Source organism: Chelonia mydas, chromosome 3 (assembly GCF_015237465.2).
Source record: "Chelonia mydas isolate rCheMyd1 chromosome 3, rCheMyd1.pri.v2, whole genome shotgun sequence".
NCBI lineage: Eukaryota > Metazoa > Chordata > Testudines > Cheloniidae > Chelonia > Chelonia mydas.
The window spans coordinates 131,694,359-131,713,315 of NC_057851.1; the positions used below are offsets into that span (position 1 = coordinate 131,694,359).

The following is an 18,957-nucleotide window of genomic DNA, read 5'->3' on the forward strand; positions in this document are numbered from 1 at the left end:
CTCTAAGATCACCATTTTGCCCGAATACACAAGAAGGTTTAGTCAAAGAAAAATGTTGGAGAACCCCTGAATCTTCCCTGTTTTGTCTCTCACTGAAACCCATTGTGCATTTCTGCAGTCGCTGACAGGAACAAAGCAAAATGTCAGGTTGCCTCCTTTCCTACGAGGAGACTGAAAATATCCCATAAAGTTGCCTGAAGCATCAAAGAGATACTCTTGAACTAAGTTCTCCCATGTGGTAGTGAGACTATCCAGACCAAACTGCCCTCTTTTTTCACGGCTGTAAACTGTTTCTTAAACAACAAGCAGTATTTTATTACTCGCATTACATACACTTGAACTCACATCACTCACATATAAAAGAAAGTAAAAATGATGTTGCCATCCATTAAAACATGAACAATCAATTCCACTCCCAAAGATAGACAGTGGTATTCCACCATGATCTTTGTACTGTATTAGCATCAGCTAGGGATACTAATCAATGATCAGGGTCCTTTGTGCTAGGAGCTATACAGATATATGATAAACAGACAGACCCTACCCCGGAGAGTTTACAGTCTAGGCCCCAGTCCTGCAAAGGCTTATGCATATGCTTAACTTGATGCATGTCAGTGGTCTTGCCAAATTTATTAGGGTTACTCCCATATTTAAATATGTATGTAATTTTTTTCATTACTGGGGCCTGGGTTATGACTAGATGCAACAAGTGGATGAGGCAAACTAACAAGTGGGAGTGGGAAGTATGAGGTAGGAACCACTTGTGCTCAGTGAAGTTCAAACTATGGCCTCATTTCTCTAAATAACACTGTCTTGCAAAGGTTCCCCCAAATGTCAGGTTTATACAGGGTTAAGCATCCTCAAAAACTGGAAGTATCTATATTATAAATTCTCTGTATGTGTTTTTGTGTTGTTTTGTTTGAAGAATAAACATTATTTTGACTAAAAAAGGAGTACTTGTGGCACCTTAGAGACTAACAAATTTATTTGAGCATAAGCTTTCGTGAGCTACAGCTCACTACAGCTGTAGCTCACGAAAGCTTATGCTCAAATAAATTTGTTAGTCTCTAAGGTGCCACAAGTACTCCTTTTCTTTTTGCGGATACAGACTAACATGGCTGCTACTCTGAAACCTGTCATTATTTTGACTAGTTTTCATAAACCCATGGTCACCCTGAAAGAGCCGTAAGCTAACTAAGACAGTGAAGCTGATGATGATAGAATAGCTGAACTCATCAGCATCTCATGGATTTTCTTTTATCAAGCCTACTACACGTTGACACCCTGCCCTCTTCCCCAGGGGTCTCAGCATTTCACCACGAAAATGTAGTCATTCTACATTAATAATAAAACCTTTATAGCTCTAAGTCCCACAAATTTGCATCTGGGTAAAAAAAAATGAAATATATATTGTGTGAAATGTGTATGTTTTTTTATCATTTGGCTCAGCACTCATTCTTGTAAATGTGTACTTCTGAAGGTTTCTAGAGTATGCAGGCAAATATAGTTACAGGGAAAAAAATGTTAATTTTTTGTTACTCTTCCATTAGCTAATCCATGCTGGCAAAGGGGAAGCCATTAGGATCAGGTCAATTCTGCGGTCTTTGATTCCCCTGGAAGATTTGGTGGGTGTAATTAGCATTCCTTTCCACATGCCAACAATAGCTAAAGGTAAGATGATTGCAGTGCATTTCTTTCTCCCGCGCCAACTCATTCTTTTGAATTTTGCTATTAATATGTGAATATTTATATCCATATTTCCCATACTGGGGAATTTAATTATTCATGATATGAACTAGAAAAGTCATACACTTTCTTTGATTTTCTAGATAGTGATTCTATGTCCATTTTTAAATCAGTGGCAAAACCTCCACTGATTTCAGTGGGATCGTCATTGGCTCTAGAATGGCCATCAGATCTCCTAACAATGGTCGACAAAGTGGGAATTTTTAAAGGTGCACAGGACGGAAAGTAGAGAAGGCTAATTACTGGGAATAGAACAAGATAATTTTCATGAAGGATCACCTTCTAAGTGCCCTCTGTCTTAAGGAACTAGTTTAATGTATCCTCAAGGTTTCCAGTGCAATTTATTCAGCAAGCAAAATTAGCTGGCTTCTTGTGGTAACACTTAAGACAGGTTCCATTGTTCATGTCTGGCTTTTATTAAAAAGTCTATCTGATCTTTTTAATTTAAACCGTTCCATTTAATATACCATGAACATTATATATTGTTTTCATTCTTGGCAAATAAAACACAACATTTCTGTATTTTCAAAATATACTGACACTCAGAGAATGGAACAAGCTCCTCATTTTTTACTATAGAGCCCTACTTTTATCACAATGCCACAACATTACCATTTCTGAATCTATAATAGCACTGGGAGCACCTTCTCTCCTGAAGTATGTGCACTGGGCACGAGTATCAAAAGGCTGTTCATGCTCCTCCATGTTAGTGTTGCTGGAGGGGAAGGGTGACAGTACTGCTGTGATGCTGACACCAGAAACTGGAGCTTGATCCCCACTTTAGCACATACCGTTTACTTTTAGCACATTCTGTTTGCTTTTTAAGGATATTTTGTTTGTTTGTTTTAAGCCTTTAAGATGCTGTTGTTTTTTGGTAGGTTTCAGATAGAGTTTTTTCTTTTTTTCTGGAAAATACTAACAAATAGATATGAAGAACCCCTTAAGACCTTTTTTAAAATAATCCTACTGTGATGGAGTGTGCTGCCCCTTTAAAGGAGAAGCTAGAGCATAGGGCCCTGACAGCCTGGGGTGTAATCAAGGAGGAACTGCCCTGCCCTAGGGTGAGGCTGCGTTAAACAGCATTCAGCAGAAAGCTTAACTGAGCCCGGGAGGGTAGGGGGACAAGTAGCCCTGCAGGTTGCATTGTGTGGTGGTTTCTCTGACAGACTAACCACATCAAAGTCAGATTTTGTTTTGTCAACTTCAACATTTGGGAGTTCTGAACTAGGGTGCTGAGGTGAGAACCTTACAAACCATTTATTGTGACGGCTCCTGTCCAGAATGCTTGTTAGAAGGGACATGCTATTTTGTTAGTGTGTGTTGGATTGTCCTTGCCCTGGGCTGTTGAAGTGAATTTATTGCTGTCCCAATCAGGGGAAATTAAGGTGTGGCACATCAGAAGCTCCACAATGGGAACATAGGGACAATCCATGTCTTTATACCCACAAACATATTTTCTCTATTTTTCTAAAAAAATTTTTTAAAAATCCAACTCGCCGTCTCTTTTCCTGAGAGACTGGTAATCTAACCCCTAGTTCTGGCACCACAATCTTGTTGTTTCTTTTTTATCTCCAGCAGAACTAACTTATAGTATGCCTACACTGGAGCTGGAAAGTAAGTTAAAATTCTAACATACCCATATTAGCTCTGATTGAGGTACCACACTAAAAATAGAAGTGTAGCCACAGAGGTGAGAGGGACTAGCTGCCCCAAGTATGTACTCAGATCAGATTGTACTTGAGGCGACTAGTCCCTCCCATGGCTCATGTACAGTGGCTACACTTCTATTTTTAGTGTGCCAGCTTGATCTGAGCTAGTGCCAGTCTGTCTCCTCAAACTGGAATTTACACCTTCCAGCTCTAGTTTAGATGTACACTGTGATCCTGATCCTGCAACGAACTCCTCATGGGCATAGCCCTGCACCCACATATGGGCCCAACATAGAATCATAGAAGATTAGGGTTGGAAGAGACCTCAGGAGGTCATCTAGTCCAACCCCCTGCTCAAAGCAAGACCAACCCCAACTAAATCATCCCAGCCAGGGCTTTGTCAAGCCAGGCCTTAAAAACCTCTAAGGATGGAGATTTCACCGCCTCCCTAGGTAACCCATTGCAGTACTTCACCACCCTCCTAGTGAAATAGTGTTTCCTAATATCCAATCTAGACTTCCCCCACTGCAACATTGTTCCTTGTTCTGTCATCTGTCACAACTGAGAACAGCCGAGCTCCATCCTCTTTGGAACGCCCCCCCTTCAGGTATTTGAAGGCTGCTATCAAATCCCCCCTCACTCTTCTCTTCTTCTGACTAAATAAGCCCAGTTTCCTCAGCCTCTCCTCATAAATCATGTGCTCCAGCCTCGTAATCATTTTTGTTGCCCTCTGCCGGACTCTCTGCAATCTGTCCACATCCTTTCTGTGGTGGGGGGCCCAAAACTGGAACCAGTACTCCAGATGTGGCCTCACCAGTGCCAAAGAGATGGGAATAATCACTTCCCTCGATCTGCAGGCAATGCTCCTACTAATGCAGCCCAATATGCCGTTAGCCTTCTGGCAACAAGGGCACACCGTTGACTCATATCCGCTTCTTGTCCACTATAATCCCAAGGTCCTTTTCTGCAGAACTGCCGCTTAGCCAGTCAGTCCCCAGCCTGTGGCAGTGCATGGGATTCTTCTGTCCTAAGTGCAGGACTCTGCACTTGTCCTTGTTGAACCTCATCAGATTTCTTTTGGCCCAATCCTCCAATTTGTCTAGGTCACTCTGGACCCTATCCCTACCTTCCAGTGTATCTAGCTCTCCCCCCAGCTTAGTGTCAGCCATGAACTTGCAGAGAGTGAAATCCATCCCATCATCCAGATCATTAATGAAGATGTTGAACAAAACCGGCTCCAAGATCACTACCTCTTGAGCCCGACAATCTAGCCAGCTTTATGTCCACCTTATAGTCCATTCATCTAACCCATACTTCTTTAACTTGCTGGCAAGAATACTGTGGGAGACTGTATCAAAAGCTTTGTTAAAGCCAAGGTATATCACATCCATTGCTTTCCCCATATCCACAGAGTCAGTTATCCCATCACAGAAGGCAATCTCGATGGTCAGGCATGACTTGCCCTTGGTGACTCCATGTTGACTGTTCCTGATCACCTTCCTCTCCTCCAAGTGCTTCAAAATGGATTCCTTGAGGACCTGCTCCATGACTTTTCCAGGGACTACAGTGAGGGTGACTGGTCTATAGTTCCCCGGATTCTCCTTCTTCCCTTTTTTAAAGATGGGCACTATATTTGCCATTTTCCAATTGTCCAGGACCTCCCCCGATTGCCACGAGTTTTCAAAGATAATGGCCAATGGCTCTGCAATCACATCAGCCAACTCCCTCAGCACCCTCAGATGCACTAGATCCGGCCCCATGGACTTGTGCATGTCCAGCTTTACTAAATAGTCCTTAACCTATTCTTTCACCAGTGAGGGCTGCTTACCTCCTCCCCATACTGTGCTGCCCAGTGCAGCAGTCTGGGAGCTGACCTTGTCTGTGAAGACCATGGCAAAAAAAAGCATTGAGTATTTCAGCTTTTTCCACATCATCTGTCACTAGGTTGCCTCCCCCATTCAGCAAAGGTCCCACACTTTACCTGACCACCACCTTGTTGCTAACATACCTGTAGAAACCCTTCTTGTTACCCGTCACATCCTTGCTAGCTGCAACTCCAGTTGTCCTTTGGCCTTCCTGATTACACCTCTGCATGCTCAACCAATATTTTTATACTCCTCCCTAGTCATCTGCCCAAGTTTTCACTTCATGTAAGCTTCCTTTTTGTGTTTAAGCTCACCAAAGATTTCTCTGTGAAGCCAAGCTGGTCGCCTACCATATTTGCTGTTCTTTATGCACATTGGAATGGTTTGTTCCTGCGCCCTCAATAAGGCTTCTTTAAAATATAGCCAGCTCTCCTGGACTCCTTTCCCCCTCATATTAGCCTCCCAGGGGATCTTGCCCATCAGTTCCCTGAGGGAGTCAAAGCCTGCTTGTCTAAAATCCAGGGTCCATATTCTGCTGCTCTCCTTTCTTCCTTTTGTCAGGATCCTGAACTCAACCATCTCATGTTCACTGCTGCACAGGTAGCCACACACTTCTACTTCCCCTACCGATTCTTCCCTGTTTGTAAGCAGCAGGTCAAGAGGAGCATGGCCCCTAGTTGTTTCCTCCAGCACTCTCCAAAAATGTATTGCTCTCCCAGCAGATATCAGGTTGATTGAAGTCCCCCATGAGAACCAGGGCCTGTTATCTGGAAACTGCTGTTAGTTGTCTGAAGAAAGCCTCGTCTACCTCATCCTCCTGGTCTGGTGGTCTATAGCAGATGCCCACCATGACATCACCCTTGTTTCTTTCATCTCTAAACTTAACCCAAAGGCTCTCAAGAGGCTTTTCTCCAGTTTCATACTTGAGCTCTGAGCAGTCATACTGCTCTCTTACATACAGTGCAACTCCTCCACCTTTTCTCCCCGGCCTGTCCTTCCTGAACAGTTTATACCCATCCAGTGCTCCAGTCATGTGAGTTACCCCACCAAGTCTCTGTTGTTCCAGTCACACCAGAGACCCAATAAATTCAATGGGACTCCAAGTCAGCCCACATAGGGCTCATGGCAGGAGCAGGGTCAGCCCCATGTTGCTGGCATTTAGTAGAATTATCACTGCATTTGCAGGCATGGATGCAGCTTGGTTCAGTGCAGCACTTACAGCACAAGAATATCCTGATTCTAATACAGTGTTACAAACACAGCAATGCTAATTTCCTTACAAATAAGAACATATTATAGACAGAAGTTATAACTAAACAGCACTCTATAAAATACAGGAATAAAAAGGATTATTTGGAAAGAAAATATCAAAAGGATTAGCATTTCTGTTATGTTTTCAAACATAACTATACAGATCCTTTACTACCAGCATCTTGATTGTGTCATCAAAGGATAGTTTTCATGTATAAACTTCCTAAAGCTCAAAAAATAGCTCTGAATTTCCATCACCTTTTAAGATCTTCTAGTAAATGGTCCTTTTTGAGATTTTTTTCTTGTAATCTCTTGTTCTCATTCCCTTTGTTAATGAACCTGCCTTTCAGGTATTCTCACCAGTGCTGCATTCCAGGGATATACAAGTCAGAATCATTTTGCCGCTCACTTTTTATTGGACCTTTTTAGTGAACACTATATATTACAGGGTATTTTTCTTATGCTACATAAGAGAGTCAGGTAGTGTGACTGCTTTGACACCCAGAGTATGAATGAGACCACATACTTATACTATAAGGTTTACCTGGATTTAGGTTGCCGTTCGCATTTTATTCAGTCAAGCTATGAACTGGTTGCCTTTGTGTAACATAAACATGTGGAAAATGTTCAGATATTAACAGATACTCAATACCCTTACCAATGCAGAATGATCCTTTTTATTGAAGCCGTATTGCTTCCTTTTAGATGGTACTGTGGTGGAACCTGACATGTCAGCGGGGTTTTGCCCAGATCACAAGGCAGCCATGGTTTTGTTCCTTGACAGAGTCTATGGAATTGAGGACCAGGATTTCCTTCTACATCTCCTTGAAGTTGGCTTTCTGCCAGATCTCCGTGCCGCTGCTTCCTTAGACACGGTAAAGATTTAAATTCTTTGATTTGTCAGTTCCCTCAGCTTGTCAAGCACTTCACAAAATGACATTCTTCTCTTTCAAGGTGGCCTCTGTCCATTCCCACTTGCTCGATGCATCCCATGGTGCTGCTGACCTTTGAGAACATTTTAAAAAGCAGCAAAGATTCATATTCTCCAGAAATTATGCTTGTTTTATAGAGCCTTCACATCTCAAGCCCAGGGCCCCAGCCCGCAGAGGCCCAGTGTCTTTCCCAGCAAAGAAACTTTCAGAGCCTGAGTCCTGGATCTAAAATCAGATCAGGTGCCTGTGGATATAACTAAGGGCCTCTCCCTAAGGAACAGGGATAAAGGATTTCTTTTCCAGAATTCTGTGATCGGGTCTGCCTCTTACCTCTCGAACTCTCTTGACCTTGTCCCATTTCTGCCTTGGAATTACCCGTCTCCTATTTTCAGACGTCTGTCCCTTGTAATTTTTCCTATATGACCAGAAGGAAAAAAGGGAGTCTGAGGACTGAGACTTGGGCTTCAAGATTCCAGATGGAAGGTGGCAAAAAAGTCTGAAGAGAAGTGAGCATTAATACCCGTGGCACAGAATTTTTGCCCTTTTTTGAAGGATAAGGAATAAAATCCATATTATTCTTGGCTGTGTTGGTTCTGCAAGGCTAAAAGGGAAAATATTTGTCATTAATCAGTAAGTTATAACTCTCTACATCCGAAGCAGATACTTTGAAAGAGAAGGTACTATATGTTAGTAGTCTCATTTCAGGAACTTTAAACTTGTTTTTTAAACAGATTGTCATTCTATAGTTACAGAAAACAGATCATATACAATTGTGCTGGCAACAGGAAGAGCGCACCCTAGAGCAGAGGTATCAGAAACATAGTCCACTGGATGTATATTTGATATGATCAGATTTTGTAGAGTTTAAGTTTTTATTAAAAAAAAAGTTTCTAGTCCTCAGAGTAATGGGAAAAGAACTTGCAAACGTGAATGAAGTATAAATAAGTGCATTTTTGTGAAGAAACAAGGCAAGCTGCTTTTGACTTAAAGGCCAGACAAGTCAGTATAGGGCCCAGGTTTATTATGAACACCAAGAACATCAATTCCAAGAAGTGAACCTTTCCAGGAATTTTGACTTCACAGGATGCTTGAGTTTTGCAGAAGGAATCAAGGCAATTGGAAAATGCATAACCTCAACTTTGATTGTTCAGTGCCTCAATTGCCTTTATTTTCCAGAAGGTTCCAAAGCTCAACATTGCCAGAGATGTGAATACTCAGAAGTGATACTTTAAACACACTGCCTTGTGTGTGTAAAAGAGAGAGAATGGACTTGAAACAAAGCCTTCTATTGTACCTCAATATGTGGTGTGTTCAAAATCTAAAGATGCATCTGAATTTTGTAAGCAGCTCCAGTCTTTCTAATGGCTGACCCAAAACCCCTTGTCAAATGGTTCATGAACTTTAGACAGTTCAAAATAATTTCTGCAGCTTGAGCCCACCTATATATATAATATCTGTGTATCTATGTATCATACAGTTTATAAGTTAACATTAACATTAACATTTTGTAGAACCCCATTTTTGCCAACTCTCTATAGCATGTTTTTTTCAGGGAAAAAATAGTATATATAATCGAATTTTTTTAAATATTTTTTTTTCATTTTTTTCATCTGGAAAAATCTCTACATATCAAGTGACATGTTTGGAAAGTAAGAAGTGACTGAATATAGGAGGTTAGAATGGAGTGTGCATGCTATAGGATGTATATTGTCTGTCTCTCCGTGTACTAAGTCTCATTGCTTATCCAAATTTCACCTTCTTCTTTGACATTTTCCACAAAATAATTATAGTATATTTGAAAAATTAGTGTGTAATTGTATCATGCATGGCATGTAGGGAGGAGAGTTTTCCCTTCGTGCCTTTGAAAATTAATTCCTTTTATATCTACTATATAAGCAAAAGCTGAAAAATGTAGTTATTTTCCTTTGTAACAATATTTATCAAACAAGTCTCATTGTTTGGGTTTAATTTGTTTCGTAGGCTGCTCTGAGTGCTACAGACATGGCCTTGGCTCTGAATCGATACCTTTGTACTGCAGTCTTGCCTTTGTTGACCAGATGTGCTCCTCTTTTTGCTGGCACAGAGCACCATGCCTCCCTCATAGATTCCTTATTACATACTGTGTACAGACTCTCCAAGGGCTGCTCTCTTACCAAAGCTCAGCGGGATTCCATTGAAGAATGTTTACTCTCTATTTGTGGGTAAGCGAATATCCCAGACTCCATAGAAAGATGAGTTGCTATACTGAGATGTGATATATACGAGAGCATGAAGGCAGATTAGCTAACTGCATATCACCTTTTATCAGTAGCATGGTTATGGATTTTATTGAATACACTGTCACTCTTCAGAGACTGTATTTTTCCATTTTGCTGGAGTCTGGGAAAGATGTGTTAAATAAATATATACTTGACTAAATTCATGTTGCACAGTTGGTAATTAGATGTAGATTTTTCAGTTATTGTTCTATTAACAGATTCTTCTTAATTAACCTCAGTAAGAAAACCAAAAGAATGCACTGCATTGGGGACAAAAGTCTATATAAATAGGGAAGTATGAACATAATAGAGTATTATTTTTAAGAACATTTTTAACATTGCAAACTGATAGTACCGTGTGGTGATTTATTATAGAAGGTTATATTGCTTGCTGAAGCTATTCAGTTATCAGTTACATTTTAAATCCTAGCTGATCTTTAATTACATAGTAGTTCATGATCAGCACACTCTCCAACCTATCAGTTGCATTAGCGTCACCCTCTTTCCATCTTGGAATGTTTGCCTGTGTTCTCCCTTCTCAATCTAGCAGCCCAAGTGCAAAATTTTCAAAAGTGCTCAGGTCTCATTTTCAAAATGTGCAAGCATTCAGGAACCTAAGTCCCACTGAAAGAAATTCAGGGCAAATAAAAGCAGTGTACTGAGTTCTTTATGCCATATATTATAGAATCATAGACATATAGGGTTGGAAGGGACCATGAGAGATCATCTAGTCCATCCCCCTGTGCTGAGGCGGGACCAATTATACTTAGACAATCCCTGACAGATGTTTGTCTGATCTGTTTTTAAAAACCTTCAGTGATGGGGATTCCACAACACTCCTTGGTAACCTATTCTGGTACTTAACTAACCTTATAGTTGGAAAGATTTTTCTAATATGTAACCTAAATCTCTCTTGATGCATATAAATCCAATTACGACTTATCCTACTGTCTAATAGCCCTTAACATATTTGAAGGCTGTTATCTGGTCCCCCCTCGGTTGTCTTTTTCTCAAGACTAAACATGCTCGGTTTTTTTAACCTTTTCTCAAAGGTCATTTTTCCTAAACCTTAGTTCAATGTAGTTAATAACAATATTTTAATCTTGATAATGTCAATGTCATATATGTTCATGGTTTGCTGTTATTGAGAGACTTTTTATATGTATATTCTCGCCTATTATAGAGTGGCATATAGATAAATCCCTGTTGTTTGTTCTCTTTCCAGCTGATGCCCAGTACTCTTTAGTATAGTACTAGAATAATACATCCACAGTGTCAAAACTTAGTTTATATGGCTTCTTCAATGCAAGAATATTGACAAAAGATTATTCTTATGTGCTTTTTTTATGTGTTACAGTATGCATGGTGATAATCAAATACAGTATCAGAATATTATATTTTCTGGTTTGCGCCTGTCCTTTTCTTTTCTATTTTAGAGCTTGTGTTTTCACAATTTTTTGTATATGGTTCACACTGGAAGTAGCATATTCTGGAAGTTTTGTTCAGTATGCGTCTGTTATTGTTTGCTCTTCATTTCCTTCCCACACATTTTTAATCTGCTGTGTCACCAATAAAATTACATCACTTTATGGATTTGGGAATATCTGAAGGAGTAGGACAATTGGCACAGATCCTTGGAGTGTGTGGTTACTTTAATGGGTTGTCTATTTATTGCATAAAAGCTACTTGTATGCTCTGTTGAAACTGTCTGTCTACCTGCAGCCAATTGAGGCCTTCCATGATGCAACACTTGCTGAGGAGATTAGTGTTTGATGTTCCTCTATTAAACGAGCAAACAAAGATGCCTCTGAAGGTATGTGTGGTTTACCGTAAAGGTATATTTTAATCTTCTTCTATACAATGTACTATTTCTTGTATGTTGCCTGCCTCCATCCTGTAGAGGAGACAATAGCATGTTATCTCTCTAGCAGGAAGCAAGGAGAAAAAGTATTCTTTGTGACAGCCTCTAACTCTCACTTCTGATCAGTCCAGACGGAAGCAGAAAGTTCATGCCTCATCTCTGACTTCCCTTCCAATTCTGTCCTTTCTTCAAGCCCTTGTGTCAAGGTTCCTTCTCCACTCTGAACTCTAGGGTTCAGATTTGGGGACCCGCATGAAAGACCTCCTAAGTTTATTCTTACCAGCTTAGGTTAAAAACTTCCCCAAGGTACAAACTTTGCCTTGCCCTTGAACAGTATGCTGCCACCACCAAGCGTTAAACAAAGAACAAGGAAAGAGCCCACTTGGCGACGTCTTCCCCCAAAATATCCCCCCCAAGCCCTACACCCCCTTTCCTGGGGAAGGCTTGATAACAATCCTCACCAATTGGTACAGGTGAACACAGACCCAAACCCTTGGATTTTAAGAACAATGAAAAATCAATCAGATTCTTAAAAGAAGAATTTTAATTAAAGAAAATGTAAAAGAATCACCTCTGTAAAATCAGGATGTTAAATATTTTACAGGGCAATCAGATTCAAAACACAGAGAATCCCTCTAGGCAAAACCTTAAATTACAAAAAGACTCAAAAACAGGAATATACGTTCCCTCCAGCACAGTTTATTTTACAAGCCATTAAACAAAAGAAAATCGAACACATTTTCGAGCTAGATTACTTATGAACTTTACAGGAGTTGTAAGGCTGCATTTCCGATCTGTTCCCGGCAAAAGCATCACACAGACAGACCAAACCTTTTGTACCCCCCGCTCCAGATTTGAAAGAATCTTGTCTCCTTATTGGCCATTTTGGGTCAGGTGCCAGCGCGGTTACCTTAGTTTCTTAACCCTTTACAGGTGAAAGGATTTTGTCTCTGGCCAGGAGGGATTTTATAGCACTGTATACAGAAAGGTGGTTACCCTTCCCTTTATATTTATGACACCTTGTAAAAAAGAAACAAGATGGAGAGAGGGTAAGAGGGAGATGATTCCAAGGCATAAATAGAACAAAGGTCATGTAAATTTCTGGGTGTCTCCCCAGGATCTCCAGCTTGGGTTCTTGTGTTAGTCTCTCTCCTACCAGAAAACTGATTCATTTTCTTTGTATGCAATGTTGTAGCTGTGTTGGTCCAAGGATATTAGAGAGACAAAGCTGAGTGAGGTAATATCTTTTATTGAACCAACTTCAGTTGGCGAGAGAGACTAGCTTTTGAACTTACACAGAGCTCTTCTTCAGGTCTGGGAAAGGAACTCAGAGTGTCACCGCTAAATACAAGATTGAGTTGATAGTTTACCATAAGTATCTAGTACATATTATAAGGGAGACCATTCAAGGTGAAGTGGCCTGTTAACACCCCTGTAGTCATAGGACAAAAAGGGAGGTTAGTGGGTTATAGAATTTTGTAATAAGCCATAAATCCAGTGTCTTGTTTAAGACCATGAATTTTAGTGTCTAGCAAAGTTGTGAATTTTGAGCTCCCGGGCTCATTTTCTGGAAGTGTTGTGCAGGTTTCCTTTGAGGATGAGGCCTGATAGTGGGCTACTCTGGGACGTCTGAGGAATCCAGATCTTTTTCCTATCATTCGGGTTTCTTCAGGCTCCAAAGGTTTTATTGTCTCCTGTTGATACTGGTTGCGGCTCTGTTCCATGAAGGCATACACTTATATCCTTACTTAGACAAGATCCCCAACACAGAGTCCTCAGAGTAAAGCCTTAGTGTGCCAAGAGCTGAATCATTCACCACTGTATATCCTACTGCTTTTTAGTGAACTATGAAAAATCGCTTCTGATGATTTCCCAACACAGCTTTCGGCAAGGCATTTCAGCTATTCTCCTTTTATTTTGCCTTTTCTCCCTCCTTTTATAAGAAGCAGGTCATACTTAATTTCATCTGTCACCTGTCTTGGGTAGAGACTTGTGCCTCTCTCCCTCCTGACTGGGGGTTTTCCAGGCTGCAGAGTTTCTTGCCTGCACTGTGGTATCTTCAGCTAGCCAGAGTGCATGGAAGGCCAGTGTCTGCGTTTTGCTTTCTCTCTGGAGATTATGAACAATGTGATTGCCCTCAATTACAAGGAACCACACAGCTTGTTATAAGCAAGCAGGTTTATTCTTAAGGTGAAAGCATTACAGAGAAAAAGTATTAAAAACAATATAAAAACCTACATGTATTCTAAAAGCTTACCAGAGATCACCCCAGCTCCAAACTTGGGCTCTGGTAGGTGTCAGTCCTTCAAAACCCATAGCTGGATTGTCCCAGTGGTTACAAGGTCATGACTGTCTCAGAACCTGCACATGGGTTGGGCAGAGCAGCCATTTCTTTTTACAGCTCAGGCCTTTGATCTTGGTCTTCAGTAATAGATCAGCAGCACACAGGGCATAGCCCCAGAAGACTGGGTTTTTGCATAACTGGAGTTGAGGGATTTGCATTCACCTCCCCCTAAATATTCCCCAGGAAAACCACTTAATGCTTTTTGTTCCAAAAAGTCCATTCTTGTCTGGCACATTGTTTAATGTGGTCCTTTGAACGCCCAGTTCTCACATCTGTCACATCTCCCTCCTCAAGAGGTTACATACAGTCTCGCCCCACAATACCACTAATTCATTCATTTAATACAATGGACGCTAAAGGTACTTAAACTTAATTCAGTAAGGATATGGCAGGAAATTGTCAGACCTGTCACAGCTATGATTCAACAGGTGTGATGAAGAGTTAGGTGATTCCCATTACATATCTTGATCTTTGTTTAGTTCTGACAATAGTTACAACATCGGGTTCTCTTTTTAAATCCATGGGAGCAGTACACCTGGACTTCAGATATATAGTTATATTTTTGGTTGGGGTCAAAATCCTCCCTCCCTCTGTTCTCTGCAGGACTTTCTGAAGATTTTAGGGAGTTATAACTTTGAATTTAGTATCTCTATTATAATGTACTATGAACATTTTAAGTTTTGTGTCTCGTGACTTGTTCTGACTTATGAGAAGATGAAGGTCCGGTGCCTTGTATACTGGCTGTAATTCAGAATATTTTGTTTGTTTACTTGAGTCATCTATCTATGGAACTTTTTCTCTCTCTGCAGGATTGTTGAAATAGATGAACAAAAAAATCTAGCTTAATATTTTTTTCTTTTATTCCCTGGAACTCTCCAGTAAAGAGATAACGATATATCTGTTGTTTAACTTCCATGCCAACAACTGTTCTTTAGATATTCTAAAGAGTCCTCCGCTTTAGTGACAATACATCGTGTTAGGGGCTTATTCCTTCACCCGCTTACTTCCCTGGTCCTTCTCGCATGAACAGAGAGCAACAATACCCAAAGTCCAAAGGTGCAAACAATTCGATATTTATAAGGGTCAACTTCCAGCAAGCATGATTCCAGTTTCCTTCCTTAGTGTCCGCCTTCCCAGCTCTGACACCACAGAGCCTTACCTGTGTCCCTGTTCCCATGTCCCCCCCTTAGCAAAACATGATTCCAATTTTCCCATTCCCATTCCCTGTTCCCATTTCCCCCCCTTTACTTCCTGATTGACTACAGAGTATATAGTAAAACTTGAGTTCTGCTTAGCTATACCTTAATCAATCATTTTCCTGAAATTTAACTAACCAATCCTAACATATTGTAACATGATTATTTAACCAATTATATCCCACCACCTTAATTAGTTTACACCCAGCAAAATTAATTATACAGCAGACAGAAACAATCACAGAACCAGACAGAGATTATACAGACAAACAATAGGGAAATGGGGACTACAGTGATAGAACAACAAAGAAATGAGGATTTCACATCCCAGCTTGTGAGTTCTTGCCAGACAGGATGCTATCAAAGTTTCCTTTTACATCTTCTAGGCACTTCCCTTTCTCTGGAGGCGATAGGCATTATCAGGACAGGATTGTATTCCTAACAGCCCAATAGCACCTTATTTCAACGTGACTAGTTTGGAATGTGAGGATGTGACCGTTCGCTTCCCAGCTTATGGCTGCCTCTGCTGCTTAGCCAAAGATCTTAGCCTAAGAACAGGGCCTCAGACTGTCACAGTAAGAGAAGGGCCTTACACTGGCAGACAGTGATTTTGATTCTTTCTTTTATACCTCTATAATTCGCTAAGTGATAAGAATACACCTAAATTCTTAGAGTATAGGCCTTTACAGACAGGCCTGAATATCTATATCCTAACACATCATGAGTGATGTTATTTTGAAGCTATAATAATCTCAAGATTCCAGCCCAGAAGACTAAAATAGAATGAAAATAGGGACCAAGAGCTTTCCAAAAGGTGTATTCCAGACACAAAGGAATCATGCTTTTATAATGCAGCCCCCTGATGCTCTGTTATTGCTTTTAAGAGTCTGACTCAGCAACTTTTGCAGTGCTGACAAAAATTTTACTTTATAGCTGCTGGCCTCCTGGTGAAAGCAATTTCAAAATATCAAGAATTCACTTTTGTTGCCTTTCACAAAAGTTTCATAGAGCGTACATTCTCAGCCTGGGGGTTATGATCCTCAGGGTGGGGCAAACAGGTCTAAGGGACTCTGACCACCCTTCCTTTCATTTATAGCCAGATGGAAAGGGGAGTCCTGCAACTTTTTGCTGGTGTAAGATAGGGTCATGGTATTGAAAAGGTTAAGAACTTCTGTCATAGAACAATGCTATCAGTATGCCTTCAGGATGATAAATGGTATGCTGCTCTCAACATAAATAACTTCTTTAGATTTAAGACTGCCCCAGGATTTCTGAGAAAAAAATATTGTATAGAAAGTAAATTATGTGCAGAAATAAAATAATCTCCAGCAGTCTGTTTTCAACTTTTACAATCAATGTTAAAGTTAAAAGTAAAAATTGTCATGTTTCAAGGAGTTTATTTCTCTGAGCACCTTTACTTTTCAGTTTTTAAGTGAATCATGAAGGATTAAAATTATTTATCCTTTTTATAGCATCTTTCATCTAAATTCTCAGAGCACTTTATCTCAATTAAGTTTAAGAATGCACCTTTGAGATACACAAGGTGTAAGTATTATTTATACCTGTTTCACAGGTGGGTAAACTCAGTGCCTCAGACGTGAACAGATTGGACAAAGGTCACAAAATGCTCACCCTTCCTCAGCCTCAGAGGTGGGAAGGCTTTGCCTGAACGAGCAGGGAGGAAAATAAATCCCTTCGCCCCTTTAAAGATTTCCCCCTTGTTTCTTCCCCTCCTCATCGGAACCCAGTCTCTTTGTGGACTTGAGGACAGGAAGAGGGGGACGTTTTGGGTCAGAAGGAGACAACATAAACTTATTAGCCACTGTGCACCCAAGGGAGAGCTTATAAACCCTTCCCCCTCTCCAGGGCACCATTCTGTGCCCATTTCTGCCAGTTGGAATTAGAGGAGGACCAGGTTTTTGGGCCTTGCTGTGAGCATCATATTAGATGTATTTTGGGGTTGGGATGGAATTTTTCCCTTAGTGCCAAATTGGTGTGGGCAATGTAGGGTTTTTTCAGTTTCCTCTCAGCAGGCGAGGGAGCTGGTGGAAAGAGGTTAGGTTTTTAAATTCATTTTGTCACAATTTTGCAGGTGTCCAATGCAAATGTTTGTTCACTAGACAGTCTGGTTCCCTGAAAAACTAGAATTTGAAGCAGATTAGGAGAAGGCAGCTCCTAAAGAAGGCGGAGAATGGGGATGGGGCTCCTAATGTCCGGTACAGTAAGGAGACAACCCCTTCTTCCCTATCCACTTATCCTTCATACAAGGGGATGCTGGAACCAGGCAGAAGAGAGGGGTTGGGGGTTGACAGAAACCTTCTACCAAATTGTACGGATTACAGAAGGATGACCTGCACTGGATGAGTTATTGCTGGGTAGTTCCAAGATGTATTGCTTAATAATTTTGCTGCCTAGTTAAATCACTTTCCTGATGTCTTGTGTTTTCTTCCTGCAGCAGTCATTGTAGAGTCCAGAATAAAATGCAGGATGCAAACACTCTGGGTGATATCTTGGCTTTATTGAAGTCTGTTGGAACTTTGCCATCGACTTCAATAGGGTGAGGACCTCACCTTCTTTCCTGTGCTTAAGTACTAGACCACAGATGTTACAACAAGTGCCATCTAAGGTTAAGCAGTAACATTAATCTGAAATCTAAAAGAATTACAGAATATTAAGAATTGGAAAACTGTAAAATGCTTAGCCACTGTTTTTAAATTGTAATTATTATTAATAATTTTCCTTATTGGATTGTAAAGGCAAATAGTATATTAGAACATGAACTTCTTGAATGAATGGAGAGACTGTTCTAGTGTGTAATTATTGTGTGGATCATATAGTGTTTGAATGCAAGATAGATAAACACAATCAATTATGTTATATATTTTGGATGCTTTCAAAATATTTGTGTTCTAGTTGCTGACAAATCATTATGAAAGATGCTGGAAGTATTATTGCCTGCCAAGTGGGTGGGGCAACTTTGGTGCTGCATCAGAAGAAGAACTTCATTTATCCAGAAAGTTGTTCTGGGGTATCTTTGATGCCCTGTCTCAAAAGGTAATTTTTATGTAGTTCTCCATGATCACAACGTACGCTGATCATTTCTATTCAAAGTATTTATTTCAACTGAATTAATTACATCAAAATTATGTAATTACATTATAAATTCTTCTGCATCAATTAAGAAAAATACATGCACAACAGATTATGCGGCAAACATCGAATGTGCTAAAGCTATATGTGTTTTTAATACTATTTAATCAAATCGCTAATAATAGTGTACACTTATAAGATCCTCAAAATGATTAAGTTTAATAATTTGTCAAGGAGTATGCTGCTTCCATGATAAATATAATCATTTTAAAAAATAAAATGGTATCCATGCAATCCTGTATGGGTCCAGTCCTGTATACCCTTACATTTTATTTGTCTTTTTGTTTATATGACTTCTTATTACTGTACAGTAAAAGAGAGCCCTTCCAATGATCTTACCTTGACAATCTTTAAAAACACACCGATACACAGACCCATCTGTTACCACAGGTGAAATCAATTCATGCAGCAACAGCATTAATATAACAAATGTTAATTCACTTCTTCACCAAATCCCCAGAGTCCTACACCACCTCTATTCAGTCCTCCCCGTCACCTGTCTCATCACAGGTAAGGAGGAAAAATGGACCTTGTAGTGTGTCCTGAAGGTTAACAACCTCTGGCTGTTATAGTCTAAGAAGGGAAGCATACTGAATCCTTGCTTACACAGTAGGACCTTTTAGTTCCATGCACCCACTCACTGTAATAAGGACTACTTATATGAGTATGAGTTTGTAGGATCAGGCCCTATATTATACACTATAG

The 18,957-nt window shown here is 40.2% G+C and overlaps 1 protein-coding gene across 2 annotated transcripts in view; it reads left to right on the forward strand.

Moving 5' to 3' along the window:
* The window catches only part of RYR2 (ryanodine receptor 2), a 699,456-nt gene that overhangs the window by 461,220 nt on the left and 219,279 nt on the right, over positions 1-18,957 (forward strand). For both annotated transcript variants that reach the window (XM_043544343.1, XM_043544344.1), the window contains 5 exons: positions 1,551-1,671; positions 7,217-7,386; positions 9,424-9,644; positions 11,424-11,514; positions 18,016-18,156. In XM_043544343.1, coding sequence (XP_043400278.1) covers positions 1,551-1,671; positions 7,217-7,386; positions 9,424-9,644; positions 11,424-11,514; positions 18,016-18,156 — 744 coding nt within the window. The remainder of the gene's footprint in view (positions 1-1,550; positions 1,672-7,216; positions 7,387-9,423; positions 9,645-11,423; positions 11,515-18,015; positions 18,157-18,957) is intronic.